This window comes from Apteryx rowi, unplaced genomic scaffold, assembly GCF_003343035.1.
Source record: "Apteryx rowi isolate R43461 unplaced genomic scaffold, aptRow1 scaffold_234, whole genome shotgun sequence".
In the NCBI taxonomy this organism is placed as follows: domain Eukaryota; kingdom Metazoa; phylum Chordata; class Aves; order Apterygiformes; family Apterygidae; genus Apteryx; species Apteryx rowi.
The window spans coordinates 916,214-942,811 of NW_020448686.1; the positions used below are offsets into that span (position 1 = coordinate 916,214).

At 37.6% G+C, this 26,598-nt stretch overlaps 1 protein-coding gene across 1 annotated transcript in view; it reads left to right on the forward strand.

Moving 5' to 3' along the window:
- The window catches only part of ZNF385D (zinc finger protein 385D), a 350,278-nt gene that overhangs the window by 200,023 nt on the left and 123,657 nt on the right, over nt 1-26,598 (forward strand). The window contains exon 2 of the mRNA XM_026065941.1: nt 18,391-18,533. Coding sequence (XP_025921726.1) covers nt 18,391-18,533 — 143 coding nt within the window. The remainder of the gene's footprint in view (nt 1-18,390; nt 18,534-26,598) is intronic.

Genomic DNA, 26,598 nt, shown 5'->3' on the forward strand with positions numbered 1-26,598 from the left:
TTAGGTTAATATAGGACAGCTTTCTGGAGTATTTTAGTTCATTCTTGTTGAACTCCTATTTCTTATCTGACACTGTATAGAGAGCTTTTCTTCCGTAATTTGTAATTTGGAGTCAGCCACCTAAAGGCTATGCATTGTAGTATCCAGTTTATACTCACGTAATTGTTTTTTGCATTAAATAGTGTCCTTGTATTAGTGGCCCTACCTACTATGTCACACTTGCTACTGAGGAATGAGGGGAGCTGTTCTGGAGCAGGAGAGCTATCACAACTTGCTCATCTCTGCAGAGGAAATTGTAGGGAAACATTGAAGGGTCTCGTTTATGCAGGAAGGAGATGTTCCGATGGGCACCAAGTTCTCAAGACCAAGTGGCCTATATACTTCAAACCCTGGGACACTCAATTCTCTGAATTATTACTACTGGCATGCTGGTTTTTTTAGTCTATTTTTGCTGTTCTAGGGTCTCCACCAGCCTTGGTACTCTGAGACTGCAGATTTGGTAGCATGACTGGGTTTAACCTTGGTAATGCTATACAAAAGTCAGCGTCAAGCAATGCACTGGGGTAACCTAAATGTTAACTCTGCATTGCTTTGTTTTGTGTCCCCACTGCAATATTGTTTTACATGTAACTTTGTAAGTGCATTGCAACAACTCTGTTACTACTATTGATGCTTGACTCAAGACATAGAGATCCATTTTACTTCTGCCACTTTTGGAACTGCATATACAAATGTAGCTCAACACCTTAGTCATTTGACTGCTTTCTGTGAACTTAAATAGTAGGTTAAGTGAGAAATAAAATGCAGATTTTTTTTTCTTACGTGTGGTAGCAACAGAATCTGCTTAGCAACACTCAACAGCTGTGTGTGCTCTAGGTCTTCTTAACCTGTTTTAAGTATAATTTAGCTGTCTGAAGAGTATAATAAAGAAAACCTGACACTCCCCACTTAAATTCTATCTTTATGCAGACAAGATTACCACATATTCTGCCCAAGTACACACCAAACAGAAAAGCCAGAAATACAGGTTTGTAGAGTCCCTTTGTAGATGTTGAATCAAATCTTGCTGTAGTGTAAAAGCGAACACAATCCCTGCTTTGAAGCTACAAATACCTGGTGTCTGGGAGCGTGGAAGGTCCCAGCCTAACTCAGACATGCTGTTGACACTGTGGCTGTGCCAGCTTCAGTGGTTTGGGGCTGAAGAAGGGTGTGTGAACCTTAACTGAACTTTTGTCATGGCTTGGGCCACACCTGCTAAAATTTGATGAGTTTTGGGTTAACACACCCAAACACAACTGTGAATCACGTGATTTATTTTTACATGCGACTCCAGATTTGTGAACCTGGCCTGAGTCTAAGCTGTGGAGTGCAGCCCTATGCAGGCAAGTTCTGTTTGGTTTCAGATTTCTTAAAGGCTTATATGGAAAATTTCCTCATTGTTCAAACTGATACCTGTAATTAAACAGATTCAGTGTGCTGCAATACTTGGCCTTTAATGTTATAGCTCAAACGAATTCCTAGTGTAACTCTTTAATTCCCTGGAATTAATACTGTGGGAGAGATTGGCTTCTTTTCCACAAGATACTGTCTTTTTCAGTAAGTTTATTATTATTTTTTACTGCCATTCCTAGATCTAAGAAATATGTTCTTGTCTCTGTAATAATTCCCTTCTTTTTTAAAGATGCGATAGCAGAAAGAAAAGATGTAATTCTCACTTTATCTATGGCAATATGTTCAGACAGCCTTTATTTTCATTTTATGTTTAAAGTTTCACCCTAAGTTTTGCTTTCTGGGTGGTGCATCTTGGTGTTTTGCTTTTTGTTTTTTAAAGAAAGAAAATCCTGCCAAAATCTGGATTATGCAAATAATCATAATTCACTTCTCTCCTGCACATGGCGATGCAGGTTAAGTATTTAGGTTTTTGATTCACCCTTCAAAATGAGCACCCTTGATAAAGATTTAATTCCTTGTTAGTAGGATGGCAGTTCTTTTTGTTTAAAACTCATTGTTACTGAACTTTTTAATATTCAGTCAGATGAAGTCATGCAAATAAGATGTAGACCCTAATTCTCCATTCATGAATTATGAAAGAATTAACTTTTTGAATATAAGTCATTCTATTGATGGCAGGGTTTGGAATAGTTAAATATATGCAGAAGTATTTGCAAGATTGAGGTTCGTCTGTGGCTTAGCAAATCCTTGCATTTTTATAGCAATCTGACAATTGGTTGGCTCACTTCACTGGTTTAATATAATTTCATTTTCTTGGAAATGTATTGTGAGATTACCTCTGTTTTACGGAAAGCAAAGATGATTAGAGTGTTTTAGGCTCTCTTCATTCCTCAGCAGTAGAAATGGAAGGATGAGAGGATGAGGGGAGAGATGCAACTTCTCAACACAGAGTTTCATTGCAGGCTCTTTGTGTTTGCCTTGCTGTTGTAGCTTCTCAGATATTGTAAGGGTCTTCTGATCAGATTACTGTTTCCAATTTATTAAAATTCAAAGATGCTAGGGTTTGGAAGGGGGTGACTTGCTCATATCCAGTAATAAAAACATATCAAGTAATCACTTGAACTATTTGATATGCAATTCACAGAATCACAGAATCGCTGAGGTTGGAAGGGACCTCTGGAGATCATCTAGTCCAACCCCCCTGCTCAAGCAGGGTCACCTAGAGCACATTGCACAGGATCGTGTCCAGGCGTGTTTTGAATATCTCCAGAGAAGGAGACTCCACAACCTCTCTGGACAACCTGTTCCAGTGCTCTGTCACCCTCACAGTGAAGAAGTTTTTCCTCATGTTCAGATGGAAGTGTCTGTGTTTCAGTTTGTGCCCGTTGCCTTGCGTCCTGTTGCTGGGCACCACTGAAAAGAGTCTGGCTCCATCCTCTTGACACCCTCCCTTCAGATACTTGTACACATTGATGAGATCTCCTCTCAGCCTTCTCTTCTCCAAGCTAAACAGGCCCAGCTCTCTCAGCCTTTCCTCATAAGAGAGATGCTCCAGTCCCCTAATCATCTTTGTAGCCCTTCGCTGGACTTGCTCCAGTAGTGCCACAATTAAATGAATGTCTGTTGCCTAAATTGAGTGGGTTACTTTTCTATTGTAATTTGAAAAAATAATGAAAAATATTAGGAGCATATAAAATAATGTGATGCAAAAGCCAAATGATTATTCCTGCTTCACTCCAAATACTCAAAGAAAGAAATACAATAAATTTAAAGAATCAAAGCAAATACTTCTTTTATAAAATATACCCAGTATCATCTGGAATTATAATAGCTAGACTTTGTATTATAAAAATGCATGATTCTGATCCTTGTGGTCTACATGGATTATCAGAAAAGTCTGGATAGGGTTTTTTTTTCTCCTCTTTCTTGGTACTGTGTTCTATTGTATTGTGGTTACAAGGCCTGGTTATAATGCCTTCCAAATAAAAGCATTGACCTTAGTATCTCTCAAATAACTGCTACCTAGCAGAATCAAAGTTAGTTCTTCTGTTTTGTTTTGTCTTTCTAGCACAGCAAGACTTTAAAATAAAATAAAACATGTCAACTGAGACTTTCTTTTTGCTGTGGAGTGACAGTTTTAGTATGTTATTCCCTAGACTTGATTTTTACAGCACTTTAATAAGGAAATAGATGAAAGATAGTCTTTGAAAGGAATGAATTGAAATCTTCTTTTTGAGGGGGTGGGGAGGGGAAAGGAAGGTTGTTTTTATATCATGCCTGTTTCTAGATATGGTTTATTTATAGTTACTTCAAGAAATGATGAATTCTAGTCCATGAATAGCTCCCAAGGAAAAATCAGTGCACGTCTAACTTGAGTTTTCAATACTCACAAAGTGAACTTTTCAAAGCTATATGGGTGTATAAATAAATATTCTGAATAGTGTGATTGCATGAGCAAAAAGGGAGCTCCCTAAAATGGCTGTTTAATAATTTTGTATATCTTTCCTTTGTTTACTTCCTGGGACAGGGACTGTAACATTACAGGATGCCTTGATGGAGGACCAGAACATAGCTAGGCTGGCTCAAGAGCAGGATAGGAAAGGTATTATTACTTGAGTTCTTGTCATACACCTCTTTCTTCAGAGATGGCTTTAGGCTGTTCCTGGCCTGTATAAAAATGCAGATAAATAGTATCTGTCCCTTCCACCATGCTTTGACATACCTAGCCATCAGTGAATTCTGCACATTAGTATGCTGAGCGTAGCGGCAAGGCCATGCCTTGCCACCTTCTGCCCTATAAAAGTGTAACCAAAGATACACGAGATACTGTGCTACAGTCTGTTCTTTACAATTGTGGGGTGTGTGATCAACTCAGAGAACCTTATGACAAAATCTGTGTCAGAATCTATGAAAATTGCTCATGCTTTACTGGGTGAGGAAAAAGTTCTGAATGGGATGAATAATAACGTGAATTCATCACAGAATAGTTTTATGCCACCAGATAGAATGATCTGGGTAAGATACAGGAAAGCCAGAAAATCATAGCTAAATCATATAGCCTATAGCTCTATAAGTACTTTATGGTGTCTGTAGTCTTTAACCAATAGTTTAAGCTACTTTACTGAAAACTGTTACATGTATGTGTGTAAATGTAACTGGAGTGTAATCAATAGAATTACCCACCAACAAGCACAATTTATATTAGCCAGGGACAGGGATTCCCATTCATTATATCTGTGGAGGATGTGCCTTTATCTATTTCCCTGGATGCAGCCTGGAGCATCCAACATGTTATGGATTACATAGATTGGGCCTGATGTGCCTGCGTTTCTGGAAAATTTTCTTTTGTCCTTTGCGTCTTCTCTGCAAAACCCGTGATGCTTTCCCCCCACCTGTAAAGAATTCTGGGAGGTAATTTTCTTTGCTTCATAAACTTTTTTGAAATTGCAGGCATGTTTTACACAGAGATATAAAAACAGGACATTCCAGCATTTCCACAGATGACAAGAGAGGGGCAGTAAACCTCAAGCTGAAGCTCAGACAGGTGTAGACTTGCCAAAATTAAAGTTTCCATATCCCTTCTTTACAAATAATCATTTTTTTAGAACTTTTCCACTTAATAAAATATATATATATATTCACTTTCCCAGAAAGACACCAGCCCCATGGTTAGGGGATTTTTGTGGAATGCTGGAAACCCAAGCTAAATTCCTTCATGAAGTGAAGGAGGTATTTACCCAAAGCTAAACCACTCCAAAAAGAGATTATTGTGCGAGTATCCCTAGGTAGTCAACAGCCCGACTGTTAGGACATTTCCATGAGGCTGTGGAGAGTTACAGAGCAGACTTCAATGTGGGCCTTTGATAAACATGCATATCTCAGTTTTTGTTAAGATTTTTCTTTTTCTCTTTCTTAATTTTTATTAATTTTTTTATTTTAGTAAGATTTTTATTAAAATCTATTATCTTAATTTTCACTATCAATTTTTAAACTTTTATAAAGATTTGCTTCCATAATAACTAGACATGAGTGTAACTATGCATATAGATGCACAGAGAAGACAAAATCAAGTTGTGACAGAAATTTGCAACACAGAAAAAAGTTCAATTTGACAGTGTCCTCCTTCCCTCTTCTAATCACAAGCAATGACATCTTGAAGCAAAGTATCAGCCAAAATGCTGTGGAGAAAGAGTTACAATTAGTAACCCATAGCTCTGTGATTGCAGAGGCATCGTGCAAATGCCAAAGCCTCATACAAGGAAGGTGGGATTCTTGTTTCTTTCTGGCATAAAGCATGGTTTCAGAGTGCTTTGCTATGACAGGGAAGGCAGAAACAGCTTTATAAAAGTGAATTCAGAATAGTCTGATTTGTTTTGTTGTTCCCTTCCACAGAAGGGTGTTGGCTTGGGTCCATTACTGAGAATGAAGGTATCCTGCTTGTGCAGTTTCACATTATCAAGATGTGAGGCTTGTGCCTTTGGAATTTATACTTCTTCTTTTTTTTTTTTTTTTTGGCAGCTAAAGGGTAACTCAAATGTGAACATTTATGGAATCTCACCAAGAATCAGATTTCGATGTGCTGGCTCTGAGCTCTGATGCTCGAGTCGGCCACTGTAGAGATCAGGGGGAACTCACTGGTGCCTTACGTTTGCAGGAACACCTCATACAGATGTCTTTAACAGTCTTCACTTTCTTCTCCATTCCTCTGTTCTGATTTGTAGGGACAGTCAACTGGAAGTTGGATTTGATTCCACCTCTACTGCATTAGTATATACAGGTTGATGCTCTTACAGAGCACTGTATAAAATATGCTCACCTTTGATCTCTGTGAGAGTTGGGAAAACCAGTGTTTTCTTCACTGTTCCTAATAAAACTTTCCTATATATCTTTATCTGATAAATTGTATCTTGGTGGATTTTTTTGCTTATACATTTTGAATATAAAAATTTGCTACTTTATGGAGTAGCTGTTTTCTTGATGATAGCTCAGTGTATAGAGGCACAGTTCCACAGTTTTTGGAAGGAAATGTAAACATTTATTCATGGGGTTCTACTGTGAATTAAAACCTAGAAGCTGTTTTCCAGCATGTAATATGGCACATATTTATCTCTGTATTAAAAAAAAACAAAAACAAAAAACAAAAAGCCAAGCCTCCTTTAAATTTGAACTGCACAGGAACAGTGTGTGATTGCAATAAATAATTTTACCAATGATGTTAGTGTTTTCTAGATACAATGCAGATATTGTATCTACACAATACAATACATCTATTGCTGCGTTCAAATGCTGCTAAAAATAGTARTTTTGTAAAATGCAAAATAACCCATTAAGAGTTAATGATTTTATCTTTAAGTCTCCTACTTTAGTGTGTCCTACTTAAACTTTATTAAAGCTAAATCTGTGGCTGGATATAGAATTTCCATAAAACATCTGTTTAAAATGATTCTGGCCAGGGTTCAAATTTGTTCCATTGATTTCCATCATCCCATTCTTTTATTTCCATTCTGGCTCTCCCTTTTGCCTTCTTACTTCCACTTAGCTTCCCTTTCTCTCCGCTCCATGTTTCCCCCTCCCAGACTTGATGCAAACAGCTTGCCCTTAACTTCTTGAGGGTTTTGTGCTCCATCAGCACCTGCTGTCCTTTTGTGCTTGATCCCTTGCTAAACTCAAAACTCAGTACCACAGTCTGGAAGCTGCTAATCATTTGCATCCCACATCTTCGTCAGACAAATGAAGAATGGCACGTGTTGTTCAGTATGACAAAACAAAGATCTTAAGAAAGTTGGTGACAAATAGCAATACTTGGTGAATTAAACGGACTTCATCACACTAAAGGACTGCTCTCTTGTCAGTGTGTGTGCTTTTCTCTTACGTGCACACCCAACTTGTTACCTTGCAGTAGCTGTAGTTAACCTTCAGCTATGGGCAGTGGGGCAACAAAGCAACCTGTCCTGTCACATCTCAGTGGGACAGTATGATGTACACTGGCCTGAACTGCGTAATGCTGAAGATAATGACCTTAATCAAATCTTAGCAAGAGTTAGGAAGGTTTTTCTTCCCCCAGAGTGCAATTGGCCAATTAATTTTTTTATTTATTTCTGTATTGCCTTCTGATGAAAGTCCAGAGATCAGTCATTACTGCAAACAGTGCATGAGTGCTTTGAGGTGGCGCAAAACTCTTTTATTAAGGGTCAAACTTACCAATTAACTAAACATTTCATCCCTCTTTTCCCTCATCTCTGTGGGACAGCAGACTGCCAATAACTATCTGTTTTTCTTTGCCTTCCTTCTTAATATAAAGCATAGATTGCCTGCTAGGAGAAGTTCATTGTTTCACTAGTTTCTTTCCAGAAAGTCTTGGTCGCAGATAGAGCCTCAGGCTCTTGTTTTTTCACAGACAGCTCTATCTCCTGTGGACTGAAATGGTTTAGTTTCATTGAAGTATAGTCAAGGGTTTATGAAAAATAATGGGTTGGGATTTAGAGATGATCAGACCACATGATCTAATTATTTTTTCTGGTCTTAAATGCTGAGACAGGATAGTATGAAAGATATTCATGTTTACTGATTTGGGTTACTTTTCTTTTGGAACTCCGGATACATCATTCAGAGTGCATATTGATGGGAAAAGTTCTTCAGTCAAATAGCCTGAAATATTTTTAATTTAGGAATGCATGTAGGAACAAATGATAGAATAATATATAATTTATCTTAACAAGTACCTTCAAGCCACCATAAACTGAATAGTGCTTTATGCCCAAGAGCCTATGATATTTTATTCTTTAAATCTCACTGCTGTCTAACATATCTGTGGCTGTTCTCATTATCCATTTGTAAATCTCATACTTTTTCTTCCACTTTACTTTTTCTTCCCAGTAAAGTTCAGCAAGAAATGATACCATTTATTCTTTTGCCTACTAGAGTAGACCATAAACCTACTAAGTTTAAACTTATAGATGGACCGTGTTTTCTGTGAATCAAAATTCTGAGACTGTAATAGTTTTTAAAGTATTATGTAAACATTTATGTCTTTATGCATGGAAAAATACTGCTTTATATCAATATGTATTCTGTACATTTTTTGTTATGTATGTACACATGGGCTGGGCTTGAGCCTTACAAAAACTCTGTGATGTTAATTCAGGGGGAACCTTGCCCCAGTCCATGCAGCACTGGCGTAGATTCACAGGACAACTGTCACGTTCCTTGTGTGCTACCGGTGGTCTTACAGAAAGAGCAACAGCCAAATGCATCTGCATAACCCTGGACTTTCCATCACTGTTTTCTCTCTGCACCCCTCTGTCTCCCTCTCTCTTCATGGAGCTGGCATTGACCTGCGTAGACTTCACTCCCTTGACTTGAACTCTGTCATCCTTTTCCTAAGTCAGTGACTTCTCAAGTCTATCTACCCATTATTCAATAAAATGACAGAAGTTGGGCTGCTAGCACAAGAGCAAAGTTTTGCTCTGGAAGCATGCAATAATTATGGGCATTAAGTTTCCCCTACCCTTGCACTATGCAGCTAAAAATGTGTTAAAACTGCTTTCAGTGGATAATTAATAAAACTTGTTAGTATCAAGCTCTCCTATTGCTAAATGTAAGGGACATTGCTGCACATTGCTGCTACTCTTATAGTCAGAGTTTGCTAGTGGATTGTGTCCATTTCATGGTATTAATCATATATTTGTCTCAGTTGTATGCTTGTTTCATTTAAGATAAAGACATGAGAAGTTAATTGTTTTTTTTCTCCCAAGCATGCTCTTGAAAAATAGGGCTTTTAAAATAGCTAATACATGCATCATAAAAAATGAAAAATTATTTGAAAATCTGTTTGCAATACAGTGTTCTTCTGATTAATAACCCTTGCAAATCTGTGCTCATTATACCATAAACATGACCTTTTTAAAAACATCAGAAAAATCCAACCACAGAATATGCCAGGTCAAAGATTTTGTAAATGTCAAAAAGTGTAAAGCTTTGAAATTAATGAGATTTTCATAATACTTGGCTGATGCTTGCATTTTACTTTATTTATTTATTTATTTATTTGTGGTTTATTTTTAAGTCTTTGTGGTTAGGATCTTTTGGGAGAGCATGACCGCAGAGGAGCACACTGTGGGGTAACTCTCAATGCCTTTCAACAGCTATCTCCCTGTGATTCAATACTTAGGTCCATTTAGTTTATAACAATATTTTTGCTGGGCCTCTTATTGGTTAGATCTAATAAGGTCTAGCTGTTCTCTATCAGAAGAAACCAACCATGCACGCTGACCTGCTGGTTAGGAGAGATCCTGAGTGTGCTGATCAATAATGTTGGAATCAGGCTAGCACTATGGGAAAACGTCTTCATTTGCTGAAAAGTGTAGAGAACCTGAACATGCGTGCATTCATCACGAGCATTTTGCTTCTTGGTTTTCTTCAAAGCCACGATGCAAGCAGTCTTGGGGTTTCTGATTCCCCGGTAGCTGGCTTGGCTGGTACTTGATGTTGTCAGCTGATAAAATGCAAGGTGGCCAAACGGGCCAATCTCCCGTTGTTTCCCTCCAATGGAGACAGTCACTTTACAGAAAGTGGAACATTTGCTCTGGATAATTTCATTTTCAGTAATCCGACAGCTTCCAATGGGGAAATAATCATCCAAAATTGCCTGACCAACTGTAATAAAACCTCAAAGGATTCTGAAGAGCTCAATTCGGTAAGTCATGCCCCCATTGCTAAAATAAAAAGCTTAGCTGCTGCCCTTATGCAATTTGTAATCCATGGAAGATGTTGTCTGTAGTGAGTTAGTGGAATTCATGGTTAGACAGCATTAAGTAGTGAGGTTCAGATCATTTTTTTCAGTAGACTTTACTCAATTAAAAATGCTTATTATTGATAAAGTGTTTTCTGTGGGCCATAGCATATGGTAGATAAGGTAGGGGAGGAGGAAATAATACATTATGGGGTTCATGGAGGCTACAGCATTAGTTTCCTTATGACCTGAGGAGTGCAAGGCCTGCACACTGCTGTGCTCTTTGATCCTATTCAGACAGGCTGGACTTTATCACCTGTAACTCAGGCCCATCTTTTTACTAATGCAAATGGATAATGGCAGGGGAGTAGGGGGAAAGAAGGCAGCAACCGGGAAGTGGGAGCCTGAACTTGTTTATCAAAAGTAAGGAGAATCATGAAAAGAGATAACAGACATCAGAATATACATGCAAATTTGTCTTTGCATTTTCCCAACCCTGCATCATAACAATAGATTTATAGGTTTCCACACAACCAAACAAAAAATGTACTCCTTTAGGTATAAAAAGGAGTACAATTTTCAGTCAAAATATTTGTATTAGAATATATAATTTTGCATTTTTCAAAATGGTGTAAATGTGAGAGAAAAGAGTTAAAAAAAAAAAAAAGGATATGATGCATAGCCACAGGCTGTTAAAACTAATATAATAATAAAAAAAGAACTCATACTTTTTCTAAACTAACTCACTTTGCAAGAATCACAGAATAAATATAGTCTCTAGACAAAATAATGCTTTGAATAGCAGCAAGTGACCAGAGSTGAATCAAATGTTCCAGATGAATAGTAGATGTGCTGAAAAAAGCACTCTATAAAAGAATAGTGGGTACTGATTTGTGCCAGATTGGAAGAGTTTTAGTTAAAAAAAAAAGGGGGGGGGTGGGAAAAATTAGAAAATGCAAAAATATTTTGTAACGAGTAGTTTTGAGTTGCCTGTTTGGTTTTGATGTTTGAAGTTTGACAAAATTTAAATAATTAAAGGGGTTAAGTATCCGTGGGCAAACTAAAGAATTTCATTTGGGGTGAAAGAAGTGTTTCAGCTGACACAATGATTTTTTTCCCTAATTGTTTTTATTTTTTGGTTTGGCCAGTGAACTGAAAAATCGATTACTCACAGAGCTCCACAGCTGAGACACTGTTGCATTCATCCTCTTCAAAGTAACTAGCAACTGTTAACATTACTAACAGCAAAACCTATGAAAGAGCTTGTATTGCCACATAGTGTACTTGAACCTCAAGTTGTCTCAGGAGAGTCAGCAGGAGAGAAGCTGGTGTGGTTGGAACCCAGTTTTGGGAGTTTGTCCTTTTTAGTGGGTGTCAAATATCAAATATTGTTTTGATTTTTTATTTTACATTTTTCTGAAACTAAGAGGGATTGTATGAAATAATATTATGTTTATATGTGGATATCCTCATTTTCAAAATATTTCTGAGATTATTATGTAATGAAAACACTCTCCAGAAAAAGTCCATGAACAAGACAGGAGTCAAAAGCACTTAGTCTTAAGCTCCTCATTCTCCCTTCTCTAAAAAAGAAAAAAAAAAGAAAAAGAAACCCAAAATTATTCACAAGGAACTGAGTTGTAACACTATAAATGGTCAAAACCAAGATTTGCTGAACAATAAATTCTCAACAGGCATCGTGTTACTTGGTCCCACAGAACTTCCTTTCAGTCTATGGGGAATATTATGGGGGACAAATGTAGCCTATTAAAATTAAATATTTAAGATTAAAAAGTGTATCCATTTATGCACATAATATGTTCAGTTTGCATGTTAACTAACATTCTGTATACCTAGGTGGTGTATATTTTAGATACTTAGGTAATACTACTTAACTAGTAGTAGTAATAAAAAGGGTGTTTTGTGATTAGGTGAAGACTATTTTGCCATTTCAGGTTAGCTCACTGGTATTATTTATTATGGAATTGAATTTATCTTTAAAGTGACAATTCTTCACTTTCTAAAAAAACATCTGTTGCAAAAGTGGAGTGATAAGAGGGAGTCATCTAGCAGTTGTATGTCTTGACAAATTATATTAACCTAGAATATTCTTGAGAGCCAGATTTACAATTCATATCCCCTGATCAATGTTATATGCCAAAGAATGTTATTCTTTTGTCTTTGGATGTCTTTAAATTTCTTATTTTTTCAGATTTTCTGAAGCCCTAAGTGTGGTATCTACTATTTTTGATAAATAAAAATTCATCATCCATCATGGCTAGCCTACTGTTCTTAATTGCTTATGTCTTTATTTTGTTTATGAAGCAAATCCTTTCAAATATGCTCCAGGCTTCCATTCCCCCACTGACAAACTAAATTTGTAATAAATTTAAAGATCTAACTGTTTTTGAACTATCCAAACATAAGTTTCTTAGCCTTTATAAGACGGAACATGAGCTCCCAGCCTTCACTTTTATACTTAAGTTAGTCAAAGTTTTCTTGAAAATTTACTGGGCAAAAACTCCTCTTTTGGCTCAGGTTCTGTAGAATATATTTTAATCCTTATTGGGTGTGAGCTGGCAGATATTAGGATTCTATATAAAAATTCATGATTCCTTTTTGAAGTTAACTTTTTAAGTTACCTTTATGGAATCCAGTAGTATTCTCAGTTACTCCCACAGAATCAGACCAGCTGAAAGGTTCTTGGAGCTTCTGCCAAGGCAGAGAAAAGATATGTATATTATTTTGGCCCAGAATATACTATTATGTAAGTATTGGGAGAAGCGGGATAGGATGGAATACCTGGGAATATTCATATCTGGGAAAAAACAAATTATGATACTGAAAACAAACTCAGACTCCAGGATGGAAGGGAAATTGAAGGGTGTCTCTGATGTATTGAAAATGGAATTAGGGGCCCAAGCCATACACATGGCCAGAAGGAAAAAATTGCAAAGTAATGAAACAATGAAAATAGAATTCTGCAGAGATTTGCTTTTTCACTCAGTGTTTATGGTGGTAATAGTGATGGAAGAATTGCAAAAGATTTAGATTAATAGGGTATTAGTTTAGAGCTTCTGTCCAGTTTGCATAGTACCTCCAAGTTCCAAAATGCATTGCAAAAGCTATGTAAACTATTTGCATCTGCAAAATTCAAGCTGGATATTTCATTAGGACAGGCTATTTGATAAGAGATCTAGTGATTCTTTTTCTGGAAACTGAATCTGCAGTTGAGTTAAAGGATTATGCATGAGGAAAGGTTATGCAGGGGAAGATGTAGCTGATCTTTCTTTACAGCCAAATCCCAGAATGCAGTGATATGGGGTTGCCAAATTGTTAAGCAATATGGTAGAGGACCTGAGAGATAAGGGCGTCAACTTCTGCAGAAACCTAGAGGCAAACTTGTTATTTGTTATTCAGTACATAAAGAAAACCCCACCCTATTATGCCTTCACTCTATGACTATTTTCTTTTGTTTCCCTGGTGCATATTCAATCTTTGTGCTTGTTTTAATCAAGATAATTAGGGACAATACTTACAAATGTATGTACTCTTTACCTAGCAGTGATTTGAGGGATTTCTCAGGTTAACTGGGCAGAAAATATTTCATGAGAAAAATGGTATTTCATTGAAAGTGAAATTTTCCACATGAAGGTGTTATTTTTTTGTAAAGAATTGGGAGGAAAATAAGGTAAGGTAAAAAAAAATCCATTTTTAAAGAAATCTTGTTTCTTCATTTTGGAATGACTTTTCATTTTAAGATTGTTCTTAATTCTGTAGTGAAACATGGTATCTAAAGTCAAAATTGGAGGAAAAGATGTCATTTACTGTTTGAACTCTGAACAAAACTAGCGTGAGAATTCCCTATGGAATGGACAGTTTGAGGCTGAACCTGCAAGAATCTTCTCTTCATCTGAATGCTTCTATTTTTTTTCCCTTGGTTAAGGTTACAGACAAGAAAGATGTTGCAGTTATGATGTTCAAAACATCAGTGGCTTCAAAATGAGAACTGCTTGAGTAGGATATGCCATACAGAGCATGGGCCTCATGGGGCACACGTGGCTCTGCAGCTTGAAGGCTATATATGCTGAGGACAAAATGCTGCACTGGCTGCTGGATTTCATGTAAAAGTGTTGCAAAACAGATTACCTAGTGGTAGAGCAAAGTGTTTAGTCCCAACTGGAGACACAAAATTGCATCCTTTTTTAAAAATACTCAGTTTTATTGAGAGTGGGGGAGTTATTTGAACTTCTCAGAATCTCAGCAACTGTCTCAGTGAGGTATAGGAAGGGCCAGAGGTTCATGGCAAGTTTTTCTTCAAGCTTGTTTGCACACGTTTACGTTGGATGTATTGCCAGTGCCTCTGGCCAAGAGATTATCTTGCCCGTGTTTTAAATTGTGTGAAAATTGAAGGAACAAATGACTACTTCAAACACGGTTAATTGCTGAGCTTCTAAGTTGTATTTTTCCTGTACTATTTACAAAAGAAAATTAAGTTCAAAGCATTGACATGAATTTCCCAGATGTCTGGAACAATCATCTCCAGTTCAGGATCTGGATGTTGTGAAAGACTCTCACTCTTTAAAAAGGTACTTTTTAAAGGTACTTTTTGCATAATATCACAAACTTGTAAAACTGGAGTTAGTAAATAAGTTGTTTCTTCCTATTTTAAGRAATGGTAGCACACTACTCATCAAATGCAACTTTAGGCCTATATTGCCTTTAATTCTGAGTAACTGTTGTGTCTCTTACGTCATGCCAGGCATGCACCTAGCTTTTGCCAGTGATGTTTAGTTGAACTTCAGGTAATAATACAGAGCATCAAACACAGGCTGTGGACAAACCCTGTCCAAGGTCTGAGAAGTTAATGGCAAATATCATCACTTTATTCATCAAAGTGAAACTCCAACCACTGCTGACGGGAGGTTTGTAAAGAGAATGGCATTAAGCCRTCTCCTCTGAGTAATGATTAAGGAAGAGATCTACAGCAGGACACAAATATTTCAACATTTAGTAGGCAGCCTCCTGGCAGAGTAGGATTGCTCTGCTGACAGCAGTGTTGCACCTGCACAGGGAAAGCTGTGGAGGTCTTTGTGCAAAAACCTTTGGTACAGAAAGTGCCAGAACAGCAAAACAATCATGAGGAACCTTAATGGATAGTTCAGTAACACTGGATAACTAAAAGTACCTCTCTAAGTCTTGCTATAAAGTCATATAGGTATCACTGCTATTTTCTGAGTGTGCTGTTGTCACACATGACATCACTTAGATACAGAGGGAACTTTGCTTTCTGAGTTTTACTACATCCCTCTTTTTTTCTCTTCAGTTTGGCTTTCTCTGTTCTCTTGTGTTCCTTTCTTGTTGTCATTTCTGTCCTTGATATTTTCTTCTTTACAAAAGGATTTTCTCTACAAGTTCTCTGCAAGAACTCTCTGCTGTGGGCTTCTACGCTTCTCCATGCCTCTGCTAATGGATTAGAATGGAAGCAGTTAATGCTGACGTTCCCAAATATTGTCCAAAGGCTTTTCAGTTAAGCTGAGTCTCAAAAGTGCTTGCCATTGCTTCAGAGTTTCTGTTGCTGATTCTAGAGTACAACTCTGCACTTGTGAAATGGAAAAAAAAAAATTGCAGCCATAAAAATTAGACACTTTTCTTTCAAGTGAAAGCTCAAATTTCATGATACCTATCACATGCTCCATCATTAAGGGAAATGTCTGACACTATTGCAAAAACAGAGAACAGCTGTAATCCTGAATATATTCATTTTCTGTGCCACCGTAGCTGGGATTGTGGTAGATTTTAAACTCTGTTCCAGAGGCTCTGAGTCCCAGCCAATGTCCTGCAGAGCTGGCTGAGTTTTTCCTTTTAAAGTATATTCTTGTCCCCAGATGACTTTGTGCAGCACTGGCTGGCAGAGGCAGGTGGGTGAGTGCCTAGTCATGTGACAGGAAAGGATCACAGAAAGAACTATTTTATCCCTTATGGCATGGTATACCACAAGCATATGGGATAGTAATGCTGTTGCTATAGGTAGTCAGAACCTGTGAGGCTGAACATTTCCTCCATAGCACTGAGATAATACACTAGAAGAGGTGGTTTCCTGCTAAGAGCCAAGTACATGCAATATTTCTGAATCCAGTTTGCATTTGCATCTGTGAGATGGAGGATATTTAATCAGTTTTAATTTCTTTGCTGTTGCCAGACTAATGCTCACCATGGCATTTGTGTGTGCTTCTGTACAAGGTGCAACCTAGAAACTTTCTAATAAGACCTTTATCACTAAGTGTGGCTTCTTTTCATGTTCCGTAAAAGCTTTAAATGAGAGAAATTAAGTAATTCCAGCATCTAACAGACATCTTTATAGGCCTTTCCTGTTCAGGAGGAGTAAGAGTGGCCTGTTTAACACTACCATATCATCATTCTGATGAGTTTATTTGTTCACTTTTTTTGTAATAATTCTGTGAGAACATAGCAATTGCCAAACCAATGGCTTATCATCTAGCCCACTTACGGTCGGTCATTCTACTGACTTAAAATTCAATGTTACACTATTGTTAAATAGTTGATGGTTTTATTCTAATGAGCTATGGAAAGCAAAACTTTTACTTTCTGCTTTTCTCTTGCCTGTGTCCTTAGCTGCTTCATTTTAAGAGTCTGATTTGGTAAACTCTTACACTGAGGCAAATGCAGAAAATACTCCAACAATGAAAACGGTTGCTCTAGGGCAAAAACTAGCATGAGATGGGAATGAATCCTAAGCTAATACCTTTGGTTTACTAGTGGATAATGCTTTCCTTTCAATGATACTTAGTGAAATGCTTCACAGAGGAACTGAAAGTTGGCAAAAAATACTGTCTTTGAAAACTTGGCTCCAGCTGATTTTATACCTAGAAGCAGAACTACTGATGGCCTGCTACAACTGGTTAATTAAATCCTGTGCTGTTAGCCCTCAATTAGAAGCATTAAATTGCAACCCTGGTTAGCAGATTTGCTAGCCAACACAGAGAGGTTCCCTATATMATTCTGACTATATTAGAGGTCTTAAAAACGTATGCCATTTGTCTAATGAAGTGTCTGTATGTATGAGAGGAAAAAAGAAACCGATTTCTGATCTCTCCCTCTGTTGGTCTGTCTGCCTGTCTCTCTGTTCAATGAGTGGGGTAAAACTCCCTTTCCATTTTTTAAATGTTTCTTGGACTCTTACCAGCAGGTTTTTACAGTCTGCTGCCTGCCTCTCGAATTAGAAGAACACTGGCATATTTTAACAGTTTCCTAGGATCCAAATAGTCTTTAATTAACAGGGAATTGATGTTTTGGAATGTAACCAAAACATGGGAGACACTGGAAGCAGAGAAAGGGCTTGAATCCTTCTAGCTTTCAGCTGTCTGTGGCAGGGGACAAACAAATAAGTAAAACATGGTCTGCTGCAAACAGGTAGCTGCTTACTGGTATGCAAGGGGATTTTTTTGTTTGCATAATGTTCCCACAGACCGGGTGGTTGGTGGCGTTAGGAGGGAGGAGCTTTCTGCTTTACAAGAATCAACTCCACCTCCTGCAACAGCGGAGAGTGTTCGTCAGGGCCCTTTGAAGTGCAGGGATGAACAGAATTTCAGTGGCTGCTGAAACTCTTATTTCAATAGTGTGTTTGCAATAGATTTGTATTGATCAACTGCTGAGGCAGCAAGGTATGTTGTGTTTGCCAGGTTTAGGTGGACTCTGAAGCTGCGAGCTCAATAAGTGAGCATTTAATTAAAAAATGAAAAGTCTGCAAATGGCTTGACTTTTGCTGAGCAGAACAGCTGGGTTTGTTGTTGTTGTTGTTTTGTTTTTTTCTTTTGGAGCAAAGTTTGCCCAAGGAATCTGAGTAATAGGGCTGGAGTACAACACTGAAATTGTACCAGAATGAGACTAGCTGAAGTTGTAAAGGGAAGTCAGATGTAGGCTGAGCTGTCATTCCAGATAATCCAGGGAGAGAAATGGTTTATTAGCTAATTTTAAATAATGAAAGATTGATACCTGAAGCAATTACTGGCAAAGAACTATAACCAAGAGTCATTGAGTCAGCTGCACTCTTTTTCAATAATGCAGTAATTTGTGGTCAAATAAAAATGTATGTTTGACCCAATAGTGGCTTTTTAGCATTGATTATGAGGGTTTATTTGTAATCTTATTATTTTTGAATGTCTTCTGTCTCTTTCTGTGTGTAGGTGGTACATGCCAGAGCCCTGCTCTTCCAGCCCTAGTGCGTCCTCCTGCTCCACCTTTGCAGCCATCGCTGGATATTAAACCATTTCTTCCATTTCCTCTGGACACTGCAGCAGCAGTCAATCTCTTCCCCAATTTCAATGCAGTAAGTACGCTCCTAATAGTTATCATCCACTTCAATGAGCCACAGTTTCCATAGAAGAATCAAGAGGGCACAAAGTAAAATTTTATGTACTCAAACCTGGAATATCCTTTCCCTTACTGAGGGCCAAATAGCTCTTTCACACTCATTGGTAGGCCATAAATTAAAGCATAGCTAAGTGTTAGCCAGAAGTAATGTAGAAGGAAAAAATGATATGATCCCAAGTGACATGAAATAAAGTTGCAGGCCTTATTCAGTCTCCGGGCTTGTGAGTTTCCCACTGTAGTTTAAGAAGAGAAGAATCTCACTAACCTACAGTTTGCTGTAAGACTGAAACTCTCTCAGTGATGGAATTCAACATCCAGCCTCTAACAAGTTTCCTGAGAAATATTTAAAGATTTACACATTGGAGTGGCTACAAAAGATAAAACCGTATGGACAATTAAAGCAACAATAGAACAGCAGTAGCTGGCATATGGACAGAACTATTCATTGGGAAACAAACCAGGGAATTCTCTTCACATTAGGGTATTTTACTTTTCACACCTTAAGTTAAAATCTAGGCTRTTTATCTTTAATAATTTCTTTACTTAATCACACTGCCTATGATTTTAGAAATCTACATATTACTTCTTAGATATTTTCATTATTTTTCTGAGATATGGCCTGCGTGTTTCAATCTTCCTGTTTCTGGCTGAGATATTTAATGCTGTAAAAGAAAAAAAAATTCTAATTTGGTTTTAAGATCATTTTACTTTATAGAATTATGCCCCTTTTTATTTCAAAGTACTCTACGTTGTCCTTTTCCTTATTTACATATACTAGATGACAGAAAAAAATTTAAGAGTGGGTGTGCATACCTGCTTTGAGAGAGAGAGAGGGGTGGAAATTTCCATGCCAAAACAATTCTAATTAACATGTAAAAATCTTAATTGCAATACTTAAGAGTAATAAAAGAACATGCCCATTCTAGAAGCAATTTGTAGTAATCAATAGCAAATTTCCATAATTAAATGTTAATTTATTTACCTTTTATGGATGTTCATTTTGCTTTAAAGTAATTAAAATGTATTAATTGTCAAAAATATTTGTTTATGCAGTCTTAAATGCAAGCAATTGACTGCATTAATGAAAATCAGAGAAGCTATAGCTGTAAGTCTTAAAATCCTCAGAAGCAACATGTCAAAGAATTATTATTTCAAAGAAACAGCCTCAAATTTAGAAAGGTATATAGGTATGCAGCAAAGTTTTACAAAGTACTTTTTTTAAAATAAACTACTGATAACACATTATAAAAGGTATGAATAACTAGATTTAAGGCTATTATATTTTACAGTTTTTTTCTTACTAGTTTTTCTCTGTGATCATTGATTATATTTAATGCAGTTGCCCAACTGAATTTTTAAAAGTTGTCTGTTATAATTTCCATGTGTTTAGGATTTTCCATAGTTCAGGATTTTCAGATTGTTTTGTCAATTAGCTGCATAATTCAAATGTAATTTTAACAATGAATTTAAATAAATAATTGTTAATCTGGCATTGTTCTATAAAATTGCAATTTATTTTTCTTACAAAGACTGATCTTATACTATTTGTGTCTTGTGGGGGGGAAAAAATATGTTTTGAAACTAGTTTGCAGCTGAGAAAGTAAAAATAGATTCCTGTCAAAACCCTATTACTCCTGAACATCCACTTAGTAGTATATCTTTTTGGTGTATTCATTATGGTTAGTCTTTAGAGACACCCTGCTTTTTCGATTTTTCAGTAAATTGATCCTAGTTTTCAAGAGTAAGAGTAGCAGTCCTTTTAAATGATACTCGGAAGTTCATTCTCATGCAATGTACTGCTTCTTGTGATGTGTTGCCATCTGCCAAATCTACCTTTACTGACTGTGACAGTCCTGAGTGTTAGGATGCAGTCATCAGAGCTTGTCATCTGCCTTGCCTCTCACACTATATGCCTTGCAAAATGACCTTTGCCTTCTCATCATGTGTGCTGACATGCAGCAGCATCCTCAGTGTTCCCATTTTCCTTCTAAGCAGTCTGTTATTGAACACTGCTATGTTTAGCTCATATGCCAGAGCTAGTTAATGGCATCCTCCAAACATGTAGGCTAGCTGGGATGTTCTGCATATTTTTGGAAATTTTTTCCAGGCTGACAAATCTTTGGGGACATATCAGCTGCTGCTGAGCATTATCAGCCTAAGGAGAAGGTAACCTACAAGCCAAATTTGACTTTGAACAGGATGTTTGACAAGGGCTTTAAGTATGTGAGTGTAAGACAGAAAACAGAGTGTTTGAGCAAAAAATGATCTTCCTAAATATGCATGCCCATGTATGATTGTAGCTGTTGAGAGTGCTTCATATTCGGGGGTTTCATTCTGAAGTGACATCCTACACCATGTCAGCAGAGAAGCACTTACAGTCTGTGACTAGGTCAAGGTTAAGCAGAAAGTTGGTAAAAGACCTGGAACTCCAGGCACCTGAATTGGACTTTCTCTTTTGTGTTGTGGATAAATTGGCATTAGCCAAATTGAGACATCAAGGTCATAAACTGTGTCTTAGGAAAGGGATTTCTGAAGGCCTCTTTACCCTCTCACAAGTCCACAGAAACTAATGAGTTTGGCAGCAGATGTGGACTACTTCCCAAGAAGCTAGAAGAAAGTCCAGAGTTGTGGCCATTTACAGGCCACTTTTCAACAACCTTCCTTTTAGAAAAGCAATGATCAAGGAGAAACTTCAGTAAAAATGCAGCTGTGTTTCAGAGAAAAGAAGTGGTGTCTGGTTTTGGCAATCATAACCCAACTTGAGAGTTAGGATATAATAGACATTTATATCTAAGTTAGTTGCCCTGTGTTTCTTTGCAAAAGAGAATGGAGAAAAATAGGCAATTCCTCCATTTTTTTCAGTGGACGAAAATGCACAAAAGTAGGGTGCAGTTCATCTGCTTTATATGTCTACTTAAGGATGAGGTGAAGTGAACCCTACAAGTTCCCATTCATCTCTTCTGACTATAATGAGGGACTGTCTCAGCTCTATCTACATTTGGTTAGATGAATCCCACATTAGGGGACAGGTCATAAGCTACTCAAGGGTGATATATTAAGTTCTACTCAGAAATCAGAGGACAGAAGTGCTGACATTGTATTGTATGTTTACAGAGAAATGCTCCTATTTATCAAGCAGTTACACTAGCTTCTAATTATATCTAAAGAAAATCCTAAGGGAATGTGAGGACTCAGATGAACTGGGTGTAAGTATTAGGAGAGGTAAAGGCAAAAGTAATTTACTTGCTGGATTCTCCACATCAGTGGAGACTCTCTTAGACACATACGCAAGAACTAACAAAAATAAATACTGATCTTAAGTGCAGTACCACAGATAATGATAGTAAGGAGTTGTATTTTATAACTTTTTTTATTTAAGTTAATTACAAACCCAAAGTTTTCTTTGTTACTGATGATTTTGGTCTAAAGTTAGCTCAGTTACTGATGTCTGCCTCTGAGGGAAACTTTCAGTGCTGATCTCTGTGAAGGCAGAAGCTTGCATCTGGGCAGAGAACAGAGGAGATAATGTGGGATGGACAAACTTTTCTAGATAGTGTCTCGGGGCACTGAGGAAAAGTAAAAGTAAAAAGCAAGTAACCTGAGAAATGCAAGGAAGATAACCCATGAACCTTTGAAGCATTCAGTTTTCATGAGTGACATTTTCTATTTGTATAACAAAGCATAAACCAAACATACCAATTAACAATCTGGTTAGCTGAACATTAGTAGATGCTATACACTTAATTGTGAAGCAAATGGATACCCTTAAGTTGTACGTAAAAAGAAATTTTAACAACACAGCTGTTTAAATTGAAGACAACACACTGCTTTGCAGATCCTGAAGAATCACAAGTTCATTGCAAGTTTATCTGGCATAAAAAGCTGAATTAAGTGCACTGGATATAAATGGATAAATTTTATGAATGAAAGAATCTATAACTGTAAACAATGCTTATGTACCTTTTAAAATGTGTTTAGAAGAATGTCAAAGGAATAGAAAAATAATTAAATTGTCTACTCTGAGAAGTGTTTGAGATCATTTAGCAAACATTCAGTATAATTCTGCCATTTCAGTTGCAGAGTGAGAAGCTTTAAGTCTGTATGCTTCCAAGAACTCGTTCGTAGAGACACAAAGCTTTAGCAGTTATACTTGCTACTGCTATACTGCTATACTTTTATACTGCTAAGTATAGCTGTAAGTTATACTTAAATATGCTTGTGTGAATGTGAAGGTGTGGTTTTTCTGCTCATCAGCCAATGCTTGGTTGCAAAGAAACTTCACAAAGCATCAAAGTCTAAAAATTAATTAAGTTCTTCTAAAAGTTCTAACTTAAGTTCTAACTTAAGTTCTAACTAAAAGTTAATTAAGTTCTTCTTGTGGGAGAATACTGTTAGAGTGCCTGGACTAAGAGGAAAGACTTCATCTTTTTAGACATCAGTGAGAGCCCTTTCTAATAGACCCTACCACAGAAAAAGCCTCAGTTTCAGGGTTTTTTATACCTCATAGTCTCCAAAGTCCATCATCTTCAAAGCACAGATCAGAAACTAGGTTTTACTCATTTCTGGAGCTCTCAGAATTATTTATTTCAATATCTTGAGAGACAGAATTTGAAGTTTACAAATCCAGACATTTGCTGTTACTAAATGAGAAACCAGACAATGCATTACAGTCCTTGTTTATTTATTCTTTGAAAGATATACTAACCATTTTCCTGAAAAATTTCTAGAAGTATTATATCGCACGTTGCAGACTGTTGTATGGACATAATAGGTAGTGGAAGAGGTCCACAAAGTAGAAGATTTGAGTAAACGTTTGTTAGTAGTAGTAGGGATATTGCTTCAGAAGTTGAATCCTACCGCCAAACTAAAGCCTGATCTCCCTTTGGTGCCAATGGAAAGTTTCCCAAAGAAGCATCCTTTGGAAAGAAACATGATTGCACTTTTGACTAGCAAGTTATGACTGAAAGAGAAGTAGCAGTGCCAGAACTGTACTAAATATGGTTGAAAATGAACTATCATTCCACAGATGTCTCTTTCTCTTGATCTATGTGTAGTAATCCTTGTCCAGTGCCCTGATTTTTCTTGTTTGCTTATTCCGTACCAGTAGTCTCAGGTGCAACTTTTAAGGCTTCATGTCTCACCTTCCCTGGTAGAATTTGCCACATGGGAGGGGAGGAGAAGGAAACTATGGACATTGCCCATTGATGAGGGCTGATCATGCTCTTTGCTTCCTGAAAACCAGCCTGAGCAACGTGGTAGCAGCTTGCAGGGCAGCACAAAGGCTATGCTCTCTCTTCATAGAGATGAAGCTTGTATTAGTAGATCAGGAGTAGTAGGATAGGGAGCAGTTGTGGCTGGCTTGTTTCACTGGGAGCTACTTTTTTCTCCCCTTTGGTCTTGCTGTCAGGCGCTCTCTGGCTTGCTGTTAACCACTGAGTTGGCTGGTACAGAGCTGCTTGGGAAATGCAGTCTTTTCCTATTGTGGCCAGACAACTGGCAGAAATGGACAATGTAGGAAAGCTGCATGCTGACTGAAGTATTTCTGGGAGGGGTTAGGCCAGGAAATGCGGAGAAAACCTGTCAAAAAGCTGCCAGAGGACATTTTTGAAATCTTTTCCTAAGGCTGTTGTCCTGGGTGTTCTTTTATCTAGGAGGGAGATATGTGTCAGAGATGACGTGCCAGATTTCTGGCTATTATGGATAAGATGTAGCTTTTGATAGCAAAGGATAGAGGAGGAATCTGAAATACATGTGAGTTTTTATGAACATTAGCAGCATAAAATTTGCAAAATAAATTCAAGTTTTTTGTAAGACTCTACATAAAGGCTTTGTTTTATGTTTTCTGAGCTAATTGAGCAGGGGGAGCATAATGAGACTATTTTTCTACAGCCTATAAAATACTTTAAAGTGCAGTAGTGACGACATGCTGTCGGCAGGCTTTGTTTCCAGAAGAGGACAGTCAGGGTGGATGACAATTTGATCGTCTCAGTTTAATGTGAATCAAAGCATAATACAGTCTATAGAGAAGAACTTGGCAATAAGAATGCAGTCTGCACTGCTGCTGATTTTTAATGTTATTGCCATGAGAAGGACCTTTATCAGATAAAGACCTGTACTGCACCAAATCATTAATTTTTCAGACAAACAGAGGGGATTATTGTTTCTGGGGATATTCCTAGCATGGCTGCTCATTTACCTAAACCCTCTCTAGAAACAGGGTTTTTGGCTTACTCTTTTCCTTTCCATAGTACTGCAATTGAGCTGTAAGCTACCTTTACTCTTCTTTATAGCCTATGCCTCTATTGCTGTTTAGCTGAATATTTGTCAAAATGTTAAGAAAAAGTATTAAGATGAGTGTAAAAATAATGGTTGGGTTCAGAAATTCTTTTATTATATTAACATTTCATCTCTGGCCAGGTCATTTAATTAAGAAGTTAGCAGAGGAAGAAGGGGGATCAGGGAATGAGCAAACAACAAAATCCAGGTAATTCAGATATTTTTATTTGGTACTGGCAAAACAGGGATGAATCAACATCAGTATGAAATATTCAGTTATTTGAACTGGCCAGATTTATTTGCTGTATATTTAAATCCTTAATCTATGCCCTAGTCTCTGTCTGAAATAACACTACAGTTCTGATTCTCTGCTGTGAAAGAAAAGTTTGCAGCTCAGAAAACATGGGGAAATTAAGCTCTTAGTGTTTTCCAGTTTTGAGTCAGTTGAGGGTGGATCCAGCTCTCCAGGAATACCATGCCTCTCCACTCCTATGTCTGGCCCATGTCCAGTGTCATGGGCATGGAACAGTGCTGATGTTCTGGCTCTGTATAAATGAGTGTTCCTGCTGCCCTCGGGTAACCTTCCCATGGTAGCCTGGGATGGCATGGGCATTATTTTCCATTGCACTGCAGAGTGGCTGGGGAGTAGCAGCTAAGCTTTCTAGCAGTTGTCTCCAGAGTGATTCCTTTTAATTTCTTTGGACTTGRTGCGGGGGTAAGGAACATCCTACTAGATCTAACCTTAATCCTTTTGCAGTCTCCTCTAAAACTTTTGGCCTCTGCTTGCAACTAACAGCTGGGACTCCTGCAAGTTTCAGCCCAGACCCCAACAACGGTTTTCTTGTTATCTTTTTCTGAATGTTACCTTATGTTTCAGCACACTCCTGGCCCCATTTTTGGAATTGCTTGCCTCTTCTGATAGCTTATTTGAGCAGCTTTAGGATGATGTTCCAAATAAAGAATTAGCAGCATCTTATGCTCATGATGAGCAGCCGTCACCTGTTGCCACATAGATGACAGCAGTCTTGAGAGCTTAGAGAGGTTTGCTCATGGGTACAAATGGATAGATWCCTTAAAAAAATCCATTAAAAAGTTTTATTTTTATTTAAATTAAATTTGGATCAAATGTGTTACAACCTTCTGTGATTGCTTTCAGTGGAAATTCAGGTTTCTAGGATGCATTCTCCTGGGGAAGCAAATTTTAAGATTACCTAAAATGTCCTATGTTTGTATCATTTCACCTTGCTGAATGTTGTAATACCTACCCTTGAATTTAACTCCTTTAATTGTAATCTGGATGCAAATCCTCTGATCATATCTGTTTCCTGGTTGCTGTCCAGGTTTTTGGAGTGTTATATGTACCTTTGGTAAATCTGCTTTCTTAGATCTTAAAGAATCATAAAGATGACTTATTTCCAGTATGCATATGGTAGCCTCACCTGTGTTTGGCCTTCTCCAGCTATCATCTCTTCTGGCAGTCGGCTCTATGGCCTCATTCAAAGTCCTCACTGATGTCTCAATTCTGGTGGTCATTCAACAGTTGCCATCTGCTGCTTGTATACATTCTCAATGCAGCTTTGTCCAGGCAGGTAGAGCGCTGTTCTTAATGCCGGCTGAGCGTGTAGCACGAGCTGTTCCACCCTCTCCATGGTAGCTCACAGCTTTGTTAGGGTTTTGCTGGCAGGGTATTACTCTCCAGTCACTCCTCATCTTGCGGCTTAAGAACGCGTGTTTGTGCTGCTCCT